Here is a 24,001-nt window from a genome sequence, read left to right as displayed (position 1 = left end):
TTAGAAAATTTGAAAAAAAAGAGTCGATTTATCCTAAAACGGCGAAAATCGGAAAAATGGAATTGAAATTCGAACTCTATAAGTTAAAATATGTAAGAATGTCACCAATAGAAAAATTGTTCAAAAATCTAAAAAATACGAGTTGATATATCATAAAACGACGAAATTTGCAAAAACGAAATTAAAATTCAAAAATACGAATCGATATATCCAATAAATGAAAAAACCAAAATATTGAGTTGAAATTATGTCATTACATCGTAAAATATGCCAAAAAAACACAAAAATCGAAAAACCAAATGTCAAATTCGAAAACTACACGTCGAGAAACCCTAGATATGAAAAATATCAATTTACCCCTTGATTAAATTTCTATTACAAACAGGTCCAATATTTATTTCTTAGCGCCCTTGCAGTTTAAAAAAAGTAAATTTTCCCCCCAACCCACGGTATTCATGGGATTAGCCCACTATCACATGGAAAATTTTAGAAACACCCCCGTGGACTAACTGCTCTCCGCCAGCTCCCTAATGTTTTGAAAACGCAACTTAACCCCTTAATTAAGTCATTTTTTGAAATTATGTCATTTTTGCTTAAACTTAATTATTTTGGATAATTTGCTTAGACCCCCTTAATTTTGACCATTTAATATAATTTCCCTTCTTTATTTGTCTTGCTATATAATCTTGCTTTATCCGTACCGAATCTTGAACAAATATTCAATTGAAGTGATCTTGAAAGATAACATATATCTTCAACAAAAATAAAAAATCAGAACACTCAACAAGTACATAAATGAGAAAACTGTCACAACTGAACACATAAATATTATTCAAGTTCTTGATATAGTTGCAACAGGCCAGTGCTTAATAAATAGAGCGTACATAATTAAGCGATCTGTGCAGATCTAATCAATTAGCCTGCTTTATAAGGTGAGCATCGATAGCCAATTTAAGCATCCGTTTTGGCTCTGGAACCTCCTCACTCACCTTCCCATACTTCAGAGGCCAATGCACTAGGCTGCCCTCTTCCTTCTGACTGGCTTGAACTATGATATAGAAACTCTTGTACTTCTCCAGTAGATGCCTTTCGATCACTTTGAATGCGGCTGAGTTGTTCTCGTCATCAATGGATTCAATTATCTCCTTTGCAACTTCAGGAAACCCATCTGTTAGTTCTTGTCAAGCTGAAAAAATTTTTGGTTCGAGTTTCAAACTCTTCTTGGGAGTTATTTTTCTTTTTAAGTTTGCACTTTTGGTCGGTGACATATCTCCACATCATACAACCTTTAAGAAAGTTGTGTATAAATTGAGCCTAATGATTGTAGTTGGGGTTATTAGGATAAAGAAAATAGGTTGAGATATGTCAATTTGTATTTGAGATATGATGAAAAAAAAAAGAAATTTATAAACTCAAAGTCTATAAAAAAGAAGAAGAAATATTTAAGCCATAGTGGGTGGCTCTTATACCATAATAAAATATAAATAAATTGAATTTCTTGTATATATGAATTTATATATAAAAACTAGTATCTATACTTACATATAATGAGGTACAAAAAGGGAAATACAAAAAAAATTAATTTTCTTGATTTTTTGATCTTTGGAATTGATTGATTGATTATTGACTTGATTGGTGGGCTTGATTGATCGATTGTTGATTGATTGATGATATAATGAATTGTTTTAATATATATGATGATATGTCATTATTTACGTATAAAATTGTATATATTATTTGAGCATATAGTTATATTGCAATGAAAATATTGAAGGGCACGGACATGTTGAAGAAGCAAATTCAACCATAAACATGAGAAAAATTCTAACATACTGCAAAATACCTGTATCTGACATATGGTCAAAGGAAAAAAAATGAAACAGTTAATATATTCAAGATAATTATGTATTTACAAAATGTAATTTCATTTCATCCTATTCCATCACATATGAGATTTGATATGGGTTTGAATAATGGTGGATATGAATCAAATAAAGTCAGAACACTCTTTGGCTTGAGTTTAACTCGAATTAAAAATATAATGACTCTAGTTTGGTTCAAGTTTGTCAAGTTAAAGTTAAATGTAACTCGAGTTCGGCTTAATCCTTAAGTTCGAAGTCTAGTTTGTGTTCATGCTTCAAATTTATGGCTTGATTTTATGACTAATTGATAAAACGACGTTGTTTTACTCAACAATATGTCAAATAATATTATTTTAACAATTATTTGACATAATTCTAATTAAGTTATGAACTAAGTTCAAATCAAATCAAGTTATCCACTTAGGTCGTTAACCATACAAAGTTGAATTCTCTCTAATTTGAGTTTGATTTGATTTAAAAAAATGAACAGATCTTTTCAACTTAAATTTGAACAAAATAAATTTAAACTGAGTTAACTAATTTTTAAGACTGAATCAACTCAGATATATTGGATCCAACCCTAGTTCCATAGGATGAACTAGGTATGACTATCTCCAATAAGATTTCGTTCTCCAACAAAAAATCAAAACACCCGACAAGTACAAAATATTATTCATAAAGAAACTGTCACAATAAAATACTTTTTATTATTCAACCCTGTCTCGGCTCCCAACCTGAGCCCGTGACAACAGGCCAGTACATTACATATAGCGCACATGATTAAGCGATAAGTGCGGATTTAATTAATTAGCCTGCTTTATAAGGTGAGCATCGATATCTTTGGTGACATCGATGGCCAATTTAAGCATCCCTTTTGGCTCTGGAACCTCCTCACTCACCTTCTCATACTTCAAAGTCCAATGCACCAAGCTGCCCTCTTCCTTCTGACTGGCTTGCACAATGAAAAGGAAGCTTTTGTATTTATCCAATAGGTGTCCTTCGATCACTTTAAAAGTGGTTGAGTTGATCTCGTCATCAATGGCTTCAATTATCTCCTTGGCGACTTCAGGAACCCCATCTGTCACACGGCAACAATCACGTTAGATTGAGTTATACTCGAAATGAGCCAAATGGAGTCAGATAGTTCTTGGTTTGATCCTATCAAGTTGAAAAATTCTCACCTTGTGCAAATTTGCCAGAGAAACAATTGACTTGAATTCGATTTGAATATCCCTTAAATATAAAAATTATATTTATACAATTATCTCATAATTTATATATTTATTAATTGCCTCTAAATTTAAAGTCAAACTCTAAGATTATAAGGGTATGAATGTAAAATTTGAAACTTGTAAAAGTTTATTAATATTTTAATCAAACCAAATCATGAGCTTATGAGCTCATTAATTTAGCCAATATCTAACTCAAGCTCACCTTGAGGGCTGTATACATGCGATTTAAACTCAAATTTAGCTTGTTTACACTGTAGTTAAGAATCACAGACAATATAATAATTAATGTGGATTGACTAATGGTGGACTCAAATCAAGTCAACTTGACTTGAATTGGCATTAAGTTTGATCGAAGCTGAAGTTTCAATTTAGCTAAAATCTTTATCTAATGATATTGTTTATTTCGATGATGATACTATTTATCCTATTAAAATTAATAGTATTATTATCCTATTCAACCTTTTGACCAGTTCGAATTTAATTCGAGCTGACTATAATAGATTCAAGCAAAACTAAAGCCAACCCATGTGTAAGCTTAGCTCAACTCAAATTCAGCCCTACGATCGACTGGACCACTTACATCAATAGCAAAGCTGATTAAAAACACAATGATCTATCAGAGCTTCAACATATATATTGGCCTTACCATGCATATAATTCCAGCAGATGACAGAGCCAGAATTCCCCCAATCACCTTCATGCAAATCGACTCCTTGTATCTTTTCAGGGCAGACATTGGAGATGTGGTGAGGTCTACAGCTGAAGATATCGTGAAACTTCTTAGCAGGAGCCTTGATCTCTACATCAGTCTCCAACTGACCAACTAGAGACATTTTTTCGCCCAAGAAGCTTAACAGAATTTGCAGGTAGAGAAGAGAAGGCTGTGATGGAAAACAAAGGCCTCCAGCCTTTTTATAGAAGATTTGTGTACCCAGGTGCTGATCGTCGATCTATAGCACATGGTTACATTAGCACTTTAACATTACTTTTTATTGTAAAACTATATATACAAATAATAAACATAATTTTATGTATAAATAATAATTTTTTATAATATAATTAAATATTATTTTATCTTAAATTTAAAATTTTTTAATCAAACAATAATATATTATTATTTATATATAAAATTATACAAACTAATCTAACATATAGCGATAGAGACATGGATATGACAATACTCTATTTTTTATTAATATTTGTGTGTATGGATTTGCAATTTCCCATATCAAGTAAAGTTAAGTCCGTCTCAGATTCATTATGATTTATGATGAACTAACATAGTGATGTGCATTAATTAGATTAAAAAAACGGTTTGTAAAATTTGTAAATTGAACGGAAGTAGTGAAATGATTTGAACCTATTAAAAAATGATTTATTTTTAAAAATATATTATTTAATAAAATTAATTGAATTATAATTTTCTAAAATATAATATAAATATAAAATATATATGTAAAAAAAATAAATACGAAAAAATAAATTGTATATCTAATTTTTAGTGAAAAATTATATTAAATATAGTTATATATGTATTTAAAAAAAATATGATTTATGATTTGGTTTGAAATTGTCAAATTGCAATTCAAATTAAAAACTGTTTTTTTTTAATTTATTAACCAAAACCAAATCGTAATTTTTAAGTGGTTTGATCTGGTTTTTCGATTTGAACCAAATTATATACACCCCTAAACTAACATATATATTTCAATATTTTAATATTAATATAATATATCAATATTGCATGATTTGAGTTTACAAAATAGGTATATAAATGATATGTCATAATGTGACTGAATTAAATTTTATCCTTAATTCAAAGTTAACCAATCGTATGATGATATATTATTTGTATACCAATTTTGTGTACTTAATATATGTACACATAAGTTTATGAATTATGTAGTCATTAAATGCTACTTTACTTATATAATAAAATTATGTATACTCATTTTGGGTACATAAATGTGTAAACAGTTATATATGTCGTTATATGATTAGGTGATTTTGAATTAAAAACAAAGTAACACTTAATCATCTGATAATACATATAAATATGTATACATAATATTACTCTTATTTATAATACAAAATCAGAATATATATATATATATGTACACATGTTTGTATGTGTGTGTGTGTGTGTGTGTGTGTATAACAACACTTTTTTTTAATTGACAGGAAGATGGGAAAACGTTCTAGAACATAAAATGCAAATAAATTGTTTTGTGCAATATTGGATATATGAGATGGTGGGAAATATTTTATATGGCTCTAGTTTTATGGTTGGACTTATTCTCTTTATGATGGTCTCCTTGCATGGTTGGAAGGATGACTAGACTATGTTTGTTGCATTTGGGGTAGATAAATTGTTGATATATTAGATGGTGCCCAAATTGATTGATTGCCAACCGAATTAATATCTTTTCTATACACTGCTTGTAAATAACCCATGTAGTAATATAAGTTGACCCATCTGAAACAGTCTAAAAGATTATTGAACTGTGCAACAACCACGACGTGGGTATATGGAATTTGAGAAAGTTGAAAATTTCAATAGTCACATATCCAGTAAAGAAGATTAACAAGGAATGCCCGTTGTCGTGAATCATGAACTTTGTACCTGTAGACATTAATCAATTTGACTCCCATATTTACAGATTTACAGATATATCCAACAATCTTATCCTTTGCCTACGATGTTAATGCGTGAGATCACTCACCTAATTAAAAAATTAATCAAACTCAATGTAATCAAGAATAAATAAATATATCAAATTTAAACAAATATACCTATCAAGTTTCACCGATTATAAATCCTAACAAACTCAACCAATATGGTGATACGCAAAGCTCATGTAGTCTATGTCAAAGCATTGAAGGATTCAGTAATATTGGTTGTCATGATGTTATATCACTATCTTGAAAAGTGGATGTGTGCTCATTTTTCATACCCAAGATTGGCCAAATAGGCTATTGCAACAACATTATTTCTGATAATTTTACTCATGACAAATTTAAAGCCCTTAAGGTGATACACCTTTACTGCTTTCCAAAATAATCTTTCAATATGTATGATGTTTTTGAATAGCATATGCATGTTACCTTTTATATGGTAGTTACAAAAACCATGGCGAGCATACGGGAATATGTTTGCCACTGACACAATGATTGAATGATGTCGATCATAAATAATGGACAAGTCTGAAATATCATTGATGCACATATATAGGTACCTCACGAATAGAGTCCACGTATCCATTCTCTCATTGTTCTCGATACTGAATACTAGTGGATAAATTTAATTATTGTTGTTTTTGGCAACAATTATTAAAAGAGACCCAAGGTACTTTCCCTTCAAATGTGTAACATCAATGCAAATCACTGGGGGACCAAATTGTTGGATCCCCTTTATCAAACAACCTAAAGCCATGAAGAAAAACTAAAACTTATTTTCTACATCGACATTAATATGTGTAACAATTCCTAGGTCTTTTAGCTTCAAATTGTGATAATACTTAGGTAATAGCATGAAAAACTCTTTGGTAGATCCTCAAAATGCATTTATAACATATGTCTTTACACTTATGTTTGTGTATATGAAATATCAATTTTGTACCTATCTGACATATCATAGATAATTTCCTTCGGTTGATAGATGCAATTAATCACAAACATTGATTTAAAAATGGTCCCCAATGATTTGACATTGGTCTACTTATGATGTGACAATATTTGATCCCTTAGACAAGTGTGTGTATGTCATCCATACATTGTAACACCTAGTAGTCTCCATCATTCTCCCTTTTAGCTTATGCACGCCAATTGAATTAAGGATGTGCACACCTAATTTGATAACATTTCGTGTTAGAGTAAACAACTTTTCATTAAATACCTATCTCTAAAGCACATATTTCAAATAAAGTTATCAATTTAGCCTTTGAATCATAAAAGCACATTGCTTTTAAACTGTTGTCTCTTTGTGTTTCTTGATTATTGATGCCTACATTATCAATATCCACAACAAGCTTAGGAACCTACTGAGATAAATTTGGATTATGAATATGACTTGTATATGTTTCAATATCTATAGAGCCATAACGTCTCACACTAGACTCAACCTCATCATTGTAAGCATTGGTTTGACTTCTCCCAACGTCTTGGCTTGGTACGCAGTAAGTCTCATCATCATCATAAAATCCTAGAAACTCATCATCATTATTGTCGTCGTCATCGTCATTACCTTCAAGATTATAATCCTCATTCATATTGTCATCACCATAGTTCATACCATATTTTTGGAAACTTTGTGGTTATGTCTAGTCATTTGTTAGATGATCCTCCCTTTTTTCCTCCTGAACCTCTTTGTCTTATTGATTGTCTCTTCCTTCAATAGGACTCTTGGTAACATAAAGTTTTGTTGATTTGTGTAAACTTCTTGCCTCCATCATCACATAATCAAAATTATCATTTTCTTGAATCTCAATAGGGCCCGCCGATGTCTCACTAGTGATAAATAGTAAATATTCACTTTCTATCTTGATAAATTATGATGTTCCTGAAATATTTGAAGCAAATTCAGCCAGGGACAATTTTCGTTTACGATAAAAGCTTCCTCAGGTTCGACTTTTTTCATACTTTTTTATTAAGTTTTCTATGATTTTGTATGAATTTTTGTATGCAATACTTGTGTATGTGCTTGTATTTGTTAACGTTTCCATTGGCAGTTTTTCTGAGAAAATATTTTGGTTCTTGAATCACCTGCAGCTGAAAAATGTCTCGTTCAATTGAAAGTATGTTGGGCCTTCTGAAAATCCGTGTGAAGAGAGGCATTGATCTTGTTGTAAGTGACACATTTAGCAGCGATCCTTATGTTGTTGTTACCCAGGGAAAACAAGCATGTTTCTTTCATCTTTACGTAACAAATATAATTCAATTTGATCTATAGGATCTCGCACAGGTTAAAAAAATATTGAATCCAAAATTTGTAGGGTTATTAGAATACCTGATTTTGTCATATCAATTAATTCGTAGAGTTCATGAAATTATATGTATTGAAGTGACCGGTCTTCATTTCCTGAAACCTTTTCGAATAATAGTTTTAAATGGGTAAAACTATGTGTTAGAGTTTCAAAGAGGGCACCTTACCAACACATATAAGTTATTGAACCTACCAAATATCTGATAAACCTTGCCTACTCATAACTTTGATCACTTAAATTGTTATTGAACCCCATTAGAGGTTTGTTTACCCAGATCATAACGAATGTATTGAGTTTATCCTTATTGACCAACAATATATATATATATAAACGATCATTGAACTATTTAATATCAGAAAATTTTTTTAAAAAAATCATTGGCTTGAAAATATTATTCACTATGCTCCGTTTTCTACATGGATGTTGTTGCAGAAATTGAAGACCAAAGTGGTGAGCAATAACTGCAATCCTGTATGGAACGAGGACTTGACTCTTCCCATTAGAGATCCCTGTATTCCAGTTCAGTTGGTAAGAAAAATCATATATCAGAAATGGGTTCGATTTTATCTTATTTTTCTACAATCTTTACGTGTAAAAATTTATTATATTAAGCCATACATGGATTGTATAAAAATGGGGCTGGAAAATCTTCCCAATGGCTGTACAATTAAGAAGCTGCAGCCTACCAAGGAGAACTGCCTCCTCGAGGAGAGTGGCATCATATGGAACAACGGCAAAATAACTCAAGACATGGCCCTCAAATTGCAAAATGTAGCCAGTGGCGTCGTCGAAATCCGCCTTGAGTGGCTCGATGTATGAGGGTTTGAGTGAGATACATGCATGCCTCAAAATTAACTTTGTCAAAATGAATGTTTCATTTTTGAAATAGTTCGTAGTATTTGCTTACATATTATCCTAAATGAATCGAAGTCAGTTTTGTTGTAATGAGAACTACGAGAGAGTATCTTTTTTTTATTTAAGTTATGAACGGAAGAAAAATGGATCTAAGTTAATATTGGTGATTGAAAAGATGACTTTTAAGGGTGGGTTCGATTAGATTTGAGTTAAACTTAGAGACGGCTCAAGTTCGATTTGAATCTATCAAATTTGAACTAAGTCAAATCAGTACAATGTGTTACATTGTTGGCAAGTGAATGGTATTGTCAGAGGAACTATAGACGTCATTGTCATCAAATGGATACATGAGCCAATTTCACACTGAGCTAACCAATTAGAGCTTCAATTCTAGATCGGCTGTGTTTATAATCTTATAGTTTTGATAGTTTAATATGTTGCAAAGTCCAAAGAATTTTCCTTTTCGGTCTATATGAACTCATTGTAAAAGCCTACAATGAAAATACTGAAGGGCATGGACACGTTGATGAAGCAAATTCAACTATAGACACGAGAAAAATTCTACCATTTTGCAAGATAAGAAAAATTAAAAAAAAAAAGAATTAGCTTATATATTCAAGATAATTATGTATTTACAAAATATCATCTCATTTCTTCATATTTCATCATATCTGGTGTTTGATATGGTTATGAACAAGGGTGGATACAAATTGACTTAAACCCAAACACTCCTTGTTTTGGGTTTGGCTCAGATAAAAAATAGGGCACCTTGAGTTCAATTTGAGTTTGTCGAATCAAAGTTGAGGATAGTTTGAGTTCAGCTCAATCCTTAAATTTGGTGCCTGATTCATGTTCATGACTGGATTTTGTAACTCAAATTTATGATTTATCGATAAAATGATGTTGTTTTTCTTAATAATAGTAAAATGATATTATTTTGACAATTGCTTAACATATTTTGAATCGAATTGAGAGCCAAGCTTGAATCGAATCAAGTTATCTGCTAAGCTTGTGAGTCTGTCAAAGTCAAACTCTCTCTAACTTGAGCTCGATTTGGTTTAAAAAACAAGCAAATCCTCTTAACATAAATTAAGTCGAGTTAACTTTTGAGACTAAAGCAACTCAGATTGAATTTAACCCTAGTTCCAAAGGATGAAAGGGATATTGTGAATAATGTCTTAATCTTGACTTGAGGGTAGAATGGTAATATTTATATGTGTAATGACTTAATTGTCTTTTGTCATCAAAAGGGCATAATGGTCATTTTTGGGCATAAAATTTTTCTAGACTTTAGTATATAAACCAAAGTGTCGGTAGATTCTATTCATTCTAGGGTTTTTTTTCTCTCATATATACACTCTATCAGGGTTTGGTTATGTAGAGAAAATTCTCTAGTTTTCGTCAATTTAATATGTAATTTGTCAAGTTTGTATGATGCACATTAAGTGATGCTTGATTTCAAACCGATTTATCGTTTGTGTATTTAGATTGAAGGTGATCAGTGTTGTAAGTTATATTTTTCATTCTTATAGTGAATTTGACTAGAGGTTTTCTTTGCATTAGATGTAGGGCTTTGATTTTGAGACTCTAACCAAGTAAATTTCCTTGTTATTTTGATTTCATGTTTTTTTAATAGTCTTGCTATTATCTTGCTTTATCTGTACTGAATCCTGAACAAATATTCAGTTGAAGTGATCTTGAAAGATAACATATATGAATAGGTCCAATAAGATTTTATTCCTCAACAAAAATAAAAAATCAAAACACTCAACAAGTACATAAATATTATTCATAAATAAGAAAACTGTCACAATTAAACACATAAATATTATTCAAGTTCTTGATATAGTTGCAACAGGCCAGTGCTTAATACATATGGCGTACATAATTAAGCGACCTGTGCAGATCTAATCAATTAGCCTGCTTTATAAGGTGAGCATCGATAGCCAATTTAAGCATCCGTTTTGGCTCTGGAACCTCCTCACTCACCTTCTCCATACTTCAGAGGCCAATGCACTAGGCTGCCCTCTTCCCTCTGACTGGCTTGAACTATGATATAGAAATTCTTGTACTTCTCCAGTAGATGCCCTTCGATCACTTTGAATGTGGTTGAGTTGTTCTAGTCATCAGTGGATTCAATTATCTCCTTTGCAACTTCAGGAAACCCACCTGTCACACAACATTAATCACATTAAACGTGAGTGTATTGGAGCTGCGTCGTGTAGTACTTGGTTAGTTATTGTCAAGCTGAAAAAATTTTTGGTTCTAGTTTCAAACTCTTCTTGGGATTCATTATTTTTCTTTTTTAAGTTTGCACTTTTCGTTGGTGACATATCTCTACATCATGCAACCTTTAAGAAAGTTGTGTATGAATTGGGCTCAATGATTGTAGTCAGTGCCATCTAGGATAAAGAGAATAGATTGAGATACATCAGTTTGTATTTAAGATATGATGAAAAAAGAAGAAATTTATAAACTCAAAGTCTATAAAAAAGGAAGGAATATTTAAGCCATAGTGGGTGACTCTTATACCATAATAAAATATAAATAAATTGTATTTCTTATATATATGAATTTATATATGAAAAACTAGTATTTATACATACATATAATAAGGTACAAAAAGGGAAATACAAAAAAAATAAATTTTCTTGATTGATTGATTGTTGACTTGATTGGTGGGCTTGATTGATTGATTGTTGATTAATTTTTGATTGATTGATGATATAATGAATTGTTTTAACATATATGATGATATATTATTATCTGTATATAAAATTCTACACATTATTTGAGCATATAGTTGTATTGCAATGAAAATATTGAAGGGCATGGACATGTTGAAGAAGCAAATTCAACCATAAACATGAGAAAAATTCTAACATACTACAAGATACTCGTTCCTGACATATGGTCGAAGGAAAAAAATGAATCAGTTAATATATTCAAGAAAATTACGTATTTACAAAATGTCGTGTCATTTCATCCTATTCCATCACATTCGAGATTTGATATGGTTTTGAATAGGGGTGGATATGAATTAGGTAGACTCCGAATACTCTTTAGTTTGAGTTTAACTCGAATTAAAAATGTAATGACTCTAGTTTGGCTCAAGTTTGTCAAGTTAAAGTTAAATGTAACTCGAGTTCGGCTTAGTCCTTAAATTTGAAGTTTAGCTGGTGTTCATGTTTTAAATTTGTGACTTGATTTTATGGATAACTGACAAAATGATGTTGTTTTACTCAATAACGTGTAAAATGATATTATTTTGACAATTGTTTGACACAATTCTAATTTAGTTGTAAACTAAACTCAAACCAAATCAAACCATCCACTTGGGTTGTTATCCATGCAAAGTTGGATTCTCTCTAACTTGAGTTTGGTTTGGTTTAAAAAAATTAACAGACCTTTTTGACTTAAATTGGAGCAAAACAAATTCAAACCAAGTCAAACTAAGTTGAACTAACTTTTGAGACTAAATCAATTCAAATATATTAGATCCAACCCTAGTTCCGTAGGATGAACTGGATATGAATATCTCCAATAAGATTTCATTCTCCAACAAAAATCAAAACACTCAACAAGTACATAAATATTATTCATAAAGAAACTGTCACAACAAAATACTTTTTATTATTCAACAGGCCAGTGCATTACATATAGCGCACGTGATTTAAGTTATTCAACAGGCCAGTGCATTACATATAGCGCACATGATTAAGCGATAAGTGCGGATCTAATTAATTAGCCTGCTTTATAAGGTGAGCATCGATATCTTTGGTGACATCGATGGCCAATTTAAGAATCCCTTTTGGCTCTGGAATCTCCTCACTCACCTTCTCATACATCAAAGTCCAATGCACCAAGCTGCCCTCTTCCTTCTAACTGGCTTGCACAATGAAAAGGAAGCTTTTGTATTTCTCCAATAGGTGTCCTTCGATCACTTTAAATGTGGTTGAGTTGTTCTCGTCATCAATGGCTTCAATTACGTCCTTGGCGACTTCAGGAACCCCATTTGTCACACGACAACAATCACGTTAAATTGAGTTATAATCGAACTGAGCCAAATAGAGTCAAGTAGTTTTTGGTTTGATCCTATTGACTTGAAAAATTCTCACCTTAAGTGCAAATCTGCCATAGTGTTGGTATATATCAACAAAATGAAATGATGGGCCAGATTGCAGTGTTTTAAAACTGAAAGGACAATGCTACACTTCAAGATAATTATGAGGGCCTTTCTGTAATTGTCCCTCAAACATATAAAAATGCACCATGACTGTAATAGTTAGGGTTTTCGTTTATTCTTTAGAATGAATATATGCAGCAGCCTTCTAGAATGCTCTCTACTCTCTCTATGAACTATCTGCTTGCTTGTTCTGTGTTTGATGATTTCCTGCTAGTCTAGGGTTTTATTCACATGGTATCAGAGCAACAGACCATCGTCATTTACCTGGGAATCAAGAGGTAGCGCTGTGTTATGTGATTAAAAAAGTAAGACTCAGTCACGCTTGGTAAATCTTTCATTCTTTTATTGATGTTTTATGCGAATACTAATTGATTCATTAGCCTTACTGTTTTTTTTTTGCTTTGTTATTTTGTCTCAGTGTGAATGAATATGCTTAGATTTTGTTTGGCTTGATGTTATATTGCTTGATCTATTATGAGATATTTTCTTTTACAAGTTTTTCGTTGGTGATATATATTTCAGTTCCTTTTTTTTTTTTTTTTGTACTTGGTTCACTTATACGTTTTAACTTTACTCAACTCTAATAGTAAATTGCTAGATCTGCTGTGTTTGTTCATTATCTTTGAAATTTTTGCTCATTCTTCAATGGGACTTAATGTTCAATTGTTTTTAAATCTACTGTTATTGGGTTATTCGTTGTAGATCTACTCTGTAATGGTGTGATTCTTGTCAATCCTTTTTTTTTTGTTAGTAAGTTTTTTTTATTCATATATGTGTGTATCACTGTTCATTTTTTTTTGAGTCTTTTACTTGTCTAATGTGTGTATTTGTTTAGTGATGTCTCTTTGAGGATCTTGTTCAGTATTTTGTTTCATAATACTCTGTTTGGCTGTGTGAGCTAATGATCCTGCCTATCAGTGTATGTTGACATCTTTTTTTTTATTTTGTTTTGCATCATTAGTGTGTCGTTGTATGTTTCTTTAAGAGTGTGTCATTGCATAAGTTGCCTCACTGTTACATCAGCTGGAAACCTCTGGGTGCAGTGCTACTGGCGCGAGAGACAAAGGTTTTTACCTTTAGTCCCTAAGGTGTAACAAAAGCCTTGTAACAATGAGGCAATCTATATCAATGGCATACTTTAATGGTTGATTAGATGCCTAATTTTGCATGTTGATTTTTTTTTCTATAATTTTCTCTCTTAATAACTTTTCCTTTTTTCAGGTTTATTTTTTTTTCTGTTTATTCTCTCATGGAAAACTCACCAAATATCACTGTTGACTCAAACCCTAGTGGAAGTCAGACTGCTTCTATTACTCCTGGCCTTTCCACCTTTCCTCTAGTCTTCAATCTATCACACCAAAACTCGATAGAACCAATTATAGCTTCTGGAGGTCTCAAGTATTATTTTCTGTCGGAGCTCATGATCTAGAGAGTCATCTCTTAGGGTATACACCTTGTCCACCACATTTCATACAAGTTCCTGCAACTCAACCAAATGAAGTCCCCACTGTTACCCAGAGGCTGAACCCTGAACATGCTATCTGGCAGAAATTAGACAAACAACTAGTTAGCTGGTTGTTATCTTCCATCTCAGCTAGCATGTTCAGAGTTATATCTAAGTGCCACTATGCTCATGATCTTTGGGTCACCTTAGAGAATGAATTTCATTCTGAGTCTAAGTCTCAACTCCTATATATTAAGACTTTACTTCAGACCACTAGGAAAAATAGTCTTAGCATAAATGAGTATGTTACTCAAATGAAAGAATATGGGGACATTCTTCTTTCTGGTGGACAAAATGTTACTGATGAAGAACTTTTAAATCATATATTAGATGGTCTTAACTCTGATTATGATCCAGTTGTTGTCATGCTAAATTCTAGGCTAGAGTCTAAATTTGACAAACCAACTCTGCAAGATGCTCAATATCATCTTCAAAAACATGAGTTGAGGCTTAAGAAAACTCAACAAAGTCTGAACAACAATGTGTCGCTTGAATTTCACACTGCTAACTCTGCCAGTCTTGTGAAGCAGTCTGACCAAACCACGGGTTCTGTTAATATGGTCCAAACTCCCAATCATCAGCAGCATCCATCCACTTTACATTCTACACAATCTGGCCCATACAACAACTTACCATCTCAGTATCATACCTATCATAGTTTCAATCACTCAAATTCACAATATCCCGTTCCTTCTCCACAATCATTCAATCTCTCTACACCATTGCCCTACAACCCTTCTCTAGGATCACGACCTTCACTACTGCTTGGTCACTCCTCTGGCCATCCCTTCAATTCTGGTTTTCCTAGAGGTAGAGGTAGAGGTAGAGGATATGGTAGGGGCAAAGTGATCTGCCAAATTTGTAATAAACCTGGTCATCTAGCTCTTTATTGCTATTATAGAAATAGTAATCCTCCTAACAATCAGCCTGTTCATCCTCAGTTTTATCCTGGTGCTATGAGTACTCATTCTCCTACCTACACATACAATAGTGTTTCCTCTTCTCCCTACTACCCCTCAGCTCCCCATACATCTTATTATACATCAACACCTACTCCTCAGTCTACTTTTTCCCAACCTCTAACACCTTCATGTCCACCTACCCGTGCTCTACCTCCACCAATTACTTCTGGTGCTCATCAAGCTTACTTAACTCATAATCCCTCTCTTCTCAGACCCTCCAGCTCAATCCCCATTGCTTTTGCTCACTCTGCCTCTACCATAGCAACTCCCTTTACTGTTTAAGATGCTGCCTGGTTTATGGATTCATGTGCCACTGATCATATCACTTTTGATCCCATTCAGTTGGTCAATTGTTCTCCTTATCAAGGCCCTGATCAACTTCAAGTGGGAAATGGTGACAACTTGAAAATATCTCACACTGGTCAGCTCTTCTTCCCTAGCCTTTTTCAGAATAAAGCTCTATATCTTAAACATGTATTGTGTGTACCAAAAATTACAAGAAATCTTCTTAGTATCTCCAAGATCACTAAAGACAATAATGTTTCTGTTGAGTTTTCTGCTGATCAGTGTGTTATTCGTGATAAACTGAGTCATACTGTCTTACTACAGGGCAAACTTAAAGATGGTCTTTACCAATTATCTGTTCCCAAGCTGACTGACCATTATATCATCCTTGATCATACTGATGTTTCAACTGCTTCTGATTTTCACAAGCCATCACATGCCTTCATGCCTATAGCTGATACTATACCATTGAATACTACTAGTTTTGGGAATTGTAATGACTCAGACAAAAACAATTTTTTAGTATGTCATGTTAATCGTCTTGATGCTTATAAGGATTATCATGCTACTGCTTATTCTCCTGCTATCTCCCCAAACATTACTGGTCTTAATAAAAACTTATTTTCTACTGATCATTGCTTGATGCCTAACTGTCATAATTATCCTGCTCATGTTATCTCTTGCAATGTTGTTGGTCTTAATAAAGATGTGATGTCTAATTGCAATAATTTGTCTTCTTATACACTGTAGCACACAAGGCTTGGACATCCCCATTCTAAGATTGTTTCCACTATCATTAAACTTGTTAATCCATCTCACATTACTTTTTCTTCAAAACCTTTTTGCAATGCCTGCCAATATGGAAAACTCAGTCAAAATTCTTTTCCTGTTTCATCATCAAGAGCTTCACAACCCTTGGAGCTAATTCATACTGACCTTTGGGGACCCTCACCCATTCTTGCTGCAGAAGGTTATAGATACTACATTCATTTCACAGATGACTACTCTAGATTTACTTGGATTTTTCCTTTAAAGCTAAAATCTGAAACTACTTCTGTTTTTCAAGCCTTTCATCTTCTTGTTGAGAGACAATTCAGTGCTAAAATCAAATGTGTCCAATCAGACTAGGGAGGGGAATACAGACCTTTAGTTGCATACCTTCAGTAACATGGGATCATCTTTAGACACTCTTGTCCTCATACTCATCAACAAAATGGCAGGGCTGAAAGAAAACATAGACATATTGTTGAAATGGGGCTCACTCTTCTTGCTCACAGTGGTATGCCTCTTTGTTTCTGGTGGCATGCTTTTCAAACTTCTGTTTATCTAATCAATCGGCTTCCTTCATCTGTTCTAAGTTTTAAATCTCCCTTCCAAGTCTTGTTTCACAAATTACCCAATTATTCTGCTCTTAAAGTTTTTGGTTGTGCTGTTTTTCCTTTCTTAAGACCTTTTCATGCTCATAAATTTAATTTCCACACTGAGAAATGTGTTTTTGTTGGATATAGTCCCTGCCACAAAGGATACAAGTGTCTTAACTCCTTTGGCAAGATTTATATAGCTCAAAATGTCAAATTTAATGAATCTGAATTTCCTTTTCATCATGATCCAAACTTTCACACAAGTCATTCCTCCTCTCCCATCACTAATACTATTTCATATTCCTCACCCACTCCTGTTTTTCATTTTCCTCCTCCTTCATTAGCACCATTCTCTTCCAATTCCATACATGATACTACCTTCACACCATCCATGTCTATCTCTTCTCCTTCTGATCTCTTTCCTCAACCTTCTGTTTCTTCTCCATTGATTTCTTCCAGCCCTCTTCCTCACACAACTACTTATGATCATACCTTAAGATCATTCACTCTTGTTCCCTCTCCTAACTCTCATTCTCTTGTGCCTTCTACTTCTTCTCCATTGTTTTCTTCCAACTCTCTTCCTCATATAGTTACTCCTTCTTTTTCTTCCACTATTGCCCCTTCTTCATCTATAGGTTTTGATTCTCAGAATTCTAATTTTCACCCAATGCTTACTAGATCCAAAACTGGTCATTTACCCAAACCTAGACAGTGCATTACTTCTCTGGCTACTCGATCTTCTTCTCTTTCTGGTCTCACTGCTTCTGTAAATCATTCCACTCATACTAAACCTCAAACTGTCCATGAAGCTCTTGCTCATCCTACCTGGAAGTAAGCTATGCAATCTGAATATGAAGCTCTTGTCAAAAATAATACTTGGTCTCTTGTTTCTTGGTCTGCTCAAATGAATGTTGTTGGATGTAAATGGGTGTTCAAGGTCAAACACAATCCTGATGGTAGTGTTCACAGATACAAAGCCCGGTTAGTTGCCAAGGGGTTTCAACAGACACCTGACATTGATTACTTTGAAACTTTTAGCCCTGTTGTCAAGTCTGCTACCATTCGGGTCATTCTCACAATTGTTGTTAGTTATCATTGGGATATTAGGCAAGTTGATGTTAATAATGCTTTTCTCAATGGTGATCTTTCTGAAACTGTTTTTATGAGTCAGCCTGAAGGCTTCACTCATTCTGATTCTTCTGCCCAGTATGTTTGCAAACTCAATAAGGCTTTATATGGTTTAAAGCAAGCTCCTAGAGCCTGGTTTGATAAGTTAAAAACTGCTCTTTTGTCTTGGGGATTTCTACCTTCAATTACTGATACTAGTCTTTTTATTTACAAAGCTGATCAGGTCATAGTTTATATACTTGTCTATGTTGATGATATATTATTAACTGGCAATGACAATTCCCTCATAGACAAATTTATTTCTAGATTGCATAATCAATTTGCATTGAAAGGTCTAGGATTCTTACATTTCTTCTTAGGTTTTGAAGTCAGTAAGACTTCGAATGGTTTACATTTGGCTCAAACTAAATATGCTACAAATCTTCTTTGTAAAGCCAACATGCATGACTCTAAACCTTGTTCTACTCCTATCACTACTGACACCAAGCTATTCCCCACTGATAGTGCTCCCTATGATCACCCTGCCTTGTATAGGAGTTTGGTTGGAGCTCTCCAATATCTTACTCTCACTAGACCTGATCTTTCATTCTCAGTCAATAAATTAAGTCAGTTTTTACAAGCTCCTACCCAATTACAATGGAAAGCTTGTAAACGTGTACTGAGATATATTCAAGGCACCCTTAACCTTGGTCTCTTATTTGTTCCTACCTCCAATCTTCAATTGGAATGCTACTCTGATTCAGACTGGGCCAGTGATCTTCATGACAGAAGATCCACAACTGGGTACTGTCTGTTTCTAGGTACCAATCTCATTCAGTGGTGCACTAGAAAACAAAGAGTAATGGCATTATCTTCTACTGAAGCTGAGTATCGTGCTCTCACCCATACTGCCATTGAAGTAGCCTGGATCAGGACTCTCTTTACTGAGTTAGGACTTCACATCCTAACTCCTCCTGTTATCTGGTGTGACAATCAGAGTGCTTTAACCTTGTCTTCTAATCCTGTTTTTCATGCTCGAACTAAACACATAGAAATTGATGCCCATTATATAAGAGACCAAGTGGCAGCCAAACATCTCACTGTTCAATATGTTCCTAGTGATCATCAGAAGGCTAATATTCTGATAAAAGCTCTGCCTGCTCACAAATTTGAATATTTTCAAAATGCCTTACAAGTATCTTCTGTTATCCCATAATATAAATCTCTCTGATCAAATTTTTCACTATAGTGTCTCCTTCTGGATTGATGTCTTTTCTTCTCTCAGGTTATTACTTCTCTGTTTTTTTCTCTAATATTGTTTGTTTTTGGTTCCTTTGGCAATTTTTTGCTTTACATGAACAGTAACTTCGACCTCTATAATAACTTTGGCTCTGTCTCTCTATTTCTTTGTTGTTTGTTTGGAGTTCAAAGTTTTTTTTTTTTTTTTGCTGTTTATCATTAGTGTTACAAATTCTCTATCCTTATAGTCCTTTTTTTTTTTTTTGTTGGACTTTCTAAGTCTGTCTAATTGTTGAAGACCTCTATATTTTTTTTGTTCCCAATCTTTGGTCATTAAAGTTCCTTTGATTCAATTCTGAGTTTTTTTGTTGATTGGTCTCTACTCTTTTTTATTTCTTCTTCATTGCTCCCTTCTCTTGTTTTTCGTTTTGAATCAAGAATTTATCATTTATGCCTTCTTTGTTTGGGTCAGAACCTTCTTTCTCCTTCTCTTCTTGGTTATTCTGAGTCTTCGATAGAAAGGAGAAAATTGGTGAGTATCAAAATAGAGAGAGACAGATGTCAATCAGGTGAGTATCAAAATAATAAAAAGAGAGGAGAGGTCAATTTAAAAAAAAAAGAGAGATTCTTCAAATAAGAGAGCGAAAATGGCATCTGGAAAAGTGATTGAATAAGTATCAAAATAGTGAGTGCCTATCACAGAAAGCATCTTTACTAGGAAATAAATTTCAAGAATGGTGCTTATAAAAAAAAAAAGAGGGTAAAGGAAAGAGAATGAGTGCAATAAACTCAAAACAGAGGAAGTGCAAATGATTACTGTGAGAGAAGAAAATAAGAAATTTCAGTTTTTTTTTTATTTTTTCTGCCAAATTCGAATGAAAGCTGGCAATGACATTATTCTCTACTTGTTTGTTAAAAAAAAAGGAAGAGAGATTCTTTGTAAAAAAAAAAGGAAGAAGAAAAGAAGAAGAATAAAAAAAAAAGAAAAAAAAAAGAAGTAGCAAAATGTTTATGATAAAAAAAAAAAAGAAAAAAAGAAGAGAGATTTCATTATCTTCTTCTAAAAGAAACAAAAAAGAGGCATAAAGCAATCATTTTTTTTTATCACTTGTCATTGTGGATAGCATGGGTATAAAAACAGAGTACATAGTAAAATTTTTCCTTTTTATCCTGCCTAGGGGGATATTCTTGTTACAAGTTTCTTTGTCAGATACGTTTACTATCCATAGTTGCGTTCTTTATCTACTCTTAATGTCTGTTTGTTTTCTTATTGATATTATTTCTTGCTTTACAAGGGTTGACTTATATGCCTACACTCTAATTCCTTCTTTTTAGAGTCTATGGTTTACCTTTTTTTAACATTATAGAATTAAGGTTTCATTCAAGTTTTTTTTTAGGCATATGTTCTTTCCTGTTATTTCTAGTCATTCATTGTATCTACTTTTTGCTTGTAATGACATTGTTATCTACTTGCAAAAAAAGAAAAGGAAAATAATTAAAAAAAAAAAGAGGAGAAGAAAAGAAGAAAAAGTTAAAAAAAAAAGAAGAAACATAAAAAAAAAAGAAAAAGGAAGCAGCAAAATGTATATATAAAAAAAGAGAGAGAGAGCAAAACAAAAAAAAGAGAGAGATTTTGTTATCTTCTTTAAAAAAAGAGAGAGGGTAAAGGAAAGAGAGAACAGAAAAAATGAGAGAATTTCTTGTTAAAGGTACATAATTTTTTGTTTGAGCTTCAGAGCATCCAGAAGAGCATTCAAATTATTCAGAAATGGAAGGCAACAACACATAGCTATTGGAGGAGTCTTCAGAAGAATAAATCATCAGGAGTAAAGCACTCACAATTTAAAGCACGTTCAGGACAGTCAGAGCATTCTAAGGTGTCAAGCTTCGAACAGCCTATCGAAGTCTATAGAAGTGAGAAGCCATCCACTACGGATCAGCAAATTTGAACAGTTCAGAGAAAGCAATAACACACAACCAAATTAGAGCTTCAGAGCATCCAGAAGGGCATTCAGAGGAATATGCAAAAGAGTAAACCATTCGAAAGACTCATAACAGAGGAGGTTCAGTTAAAGGGGGCATGTTGGTATATATCAACAAAATGAAATGATGGGCCAGATTGCAGTGTTTTAAAACTGAAAGGACGATGCTACACTTCAAGATAATTATGAGGGCCTTTCTGTAATTGTCCCTCAAACATATAAAAATGCACCATGACTGTAATAGTTAGGGTTTTCGTTTATTCTTTAGAATGAATATATGCAGCAGCCTTCTAGAATGCTCTCTACTATCTCTATGAACTATCTGCTTGCTTGTTCTGTGTTTGATGATTTCCTGCTAGTCTAGGGTTTTATTAACATGATTTCCTGCTAGTCTAGGGTTTTATTCACACATAGGAACAATTGACTTGAATTTAGTTCGAATATCCCTTAAATATACAAATTGTATTTATACAACTATCTCAGAATTCATATATTTATTAATTGTCTCTAAATTTAAAGTCAAACTCTAATATCGTAAGGGAATGAATGTAAAATTTAAAATTTGTAAAAGTTTATTAATATTTTAATCAAACCAAATCATAAGCTTATGAGCTCATTAATTTAGCCGATAGCTAACTCAAGCTCACGTTGAGGGTTGTATACATACAGTTTAAGCTCAAACTTAACTTGTTTACAACATAGATAAAAATTACAGACAATATAATAATTAATGTGGATCAATAAGGGGGGACTCAAATCAAGTCAACTTGATTTGAATTGGCGTTAAGCTTGATTTAGGCTGAAGTTTCAATTTAACTGAAATTTTTATCTAATGTTATTGTTTATTTCGATGATGATATCATTTATCATGTTAGTAGTATTATTATCCTATCTGCAACCTTTTGATCAGTTCAAATTTAATTCGAACTGACTATAATAGATTTGAGTCAAACTAAAGCCAACTCATGTGTAAGCTTAGCTCGACTCAAATTAAGCCCTAGGATTGACCGGACCACCTACATCAATAGATAAAGGCTGGTTAAAAACACAATGGTCTATCATAGAGCTTCAACAGATATATTGGCCTTACCATGCATATAATTCCAGCAGATGACAGAGCCAGATTTCCCCCAATCACCTTCATGCAAATCGACTCCTTGTATCTTTTCAGGGCAGACATTGGAGATGTGGTGAGGTCTACAGCTGAAGACATCGTGAAACTTCTTAGCAGGAGCCTTGATCTCTATATCAGTCTCCGACTGACCAACTAGAGACATTTTTTGGCCCAAGGAGCTTAACAGAATTTGCAGGTAAAAGTAGAGAAGGCTGTGATGGAAAACAAAGGCCTCCAGCCTTTTCATAGAAGATTTGTGTACCCAGGTGCAGATCGTCCATCTGTAGCACATGGTTACATCAGCACTTTAACATTACTTTTTATTATAAAACTATATATATAAATAATAAACATAATTTTATATATAAATAATAATTTTATTTTATTTTAAATTTAAAATTATTTAATTAAATAATAATATATTATTATTTATATATAAAAGGGAAATTATATTAAATGGCCAAAATTAAGGGCGTCTAAGCGAAATTACCCAAAACAATAAGGTTTAAGCAAAAATGCCCCATTTTTGTGAAATGCCCAAACTGCCCTTATATATAAACAAAGAAATTTTCTTATTTCCCACGTTATTTTTGCACGGTTCCACTGTGCAAATTCAAAGAAATCTTCCATTCCCACGGTCATCCCATGGGCGAAGAGATTTTCGTCAATTTTCGTGTTTTCCAGCAACCAAAAATGGCGAAGAAGGTTAGTACATATTTCCTACTCTTGTTTGAATCAAGTTATTGTTCATATTATTGAGATTTGAGAGAGATTTTGCGGTTTGAAACTTTAGGATTTCGATTTTGAACAATGCTTAAAATGTTTTAATTCTTGGTTGTTTTCGTTGAATTTCTTGAGGGGTTTTGTGTTATAGCCTATGTAGATTTGATTTGTATTGAATTGGAGGCCGAAACAACGAATTTTTTGCTTGAAAATGGGTTCAAAAAGATCGGCTGTCTGACACAATCATGAGAGATTGACCGTGGGTTAGGGGGTGAAATAGCGTTTTCAAAACATTAGGGAGCTGGGGGAGAACAGTTAGTCTATAGGGTTGTTTTTGAAAATTGCCATGAGATAGTGGGCTAATGCTGTGAAAACTGTGGGTTTGGGGGAAATTTACTTTTTTGAAACTGTAGGGGCACTAAGAGATTAGAAAATTGTTGAGGGGCAAGGGATAAATATTGGACCTGTTTGTAATAGAAATTTTTTGAGGGGGTAAATTGATATTTTCTATATCTAGGGTTTCTCGACGTGTAGTTTTCAAATTTTATATCTATTTTTTCTGTTTTAGGGTTTTTTGATATCTAGTTTTCGAATTTGATATTCGGTT

The 24,001-nt window shown here is 33.0% G+C and overlaps 1 protein-coding gene, 1 long non-coding RNA gene and 1 pseudogene across 2 annotated transcripts; all 3 read right to left on the bottom strand.

Moving 5' to 3' along the window:
* Window positions 1-805: 805 nt before the first annotated feature.
* Window positions 806-11,273, bottom strand: LOC123217127. Its single transcript, XR_006502425.1, has 2 exons — window positions 11,101-11,273; window positions 806-1,168 (listed from the first exon to the last, which is right to left on the bottom strand). It is a non-coding gene; the product is annotated as an uncharacterized LOC123217127 (long non-coding RNA).
* On the bottom strand, window positions 2,548-4,006 carry LOC123217126 (MLP-like protein 43). The gene is made up of 2 exons (XM_044637907.1): window positions 3,741-4,006; window positions 2,548-2,940 (listed from the first exon to the last, which is right to left on the bottom strand). Exons 1-2 carry the CDS (start codon window positions 3,925-3,927, stop codon window positions 2,666-2,668), a joined length of 462 nt encoding a protein of 153 aa, XP_044493842.1. The 5' UTR covers window positions 3,928-4,006; the 3' UTR covers window positions 2,548-2,665.
* Window positions 11,274-12,609: 1,336 nt separating the features above from the next.
* Window positions 12,610-22,978, bottom strand: LOC123217125 (annotated as a pseudogene).
* Between the last annotated feature and the right edge of the window lie 1,023 nt (window positions 22,979-24,001).

The sequence above is a fragment of the Mangifera indica genome, chromosome 5, assembly GCF_011075055.1.
Source record: "Mangifera indica cultivar Alphonso chromosome 5, CATAS_Mindica_2.1, whole genome shotgun sequence".
Taxonomy (NCBI): Eukaryota; Viridiplantae; Streptophyta; class Magnoliopsida; order Sapindales; family Anacardiaceae; genus Mangifera; species Mangifera indica.
Note: the sequence above shows the minus strand (reverse complement) of the source record. Positions and strands in the feature narration are given on the sequence as shown.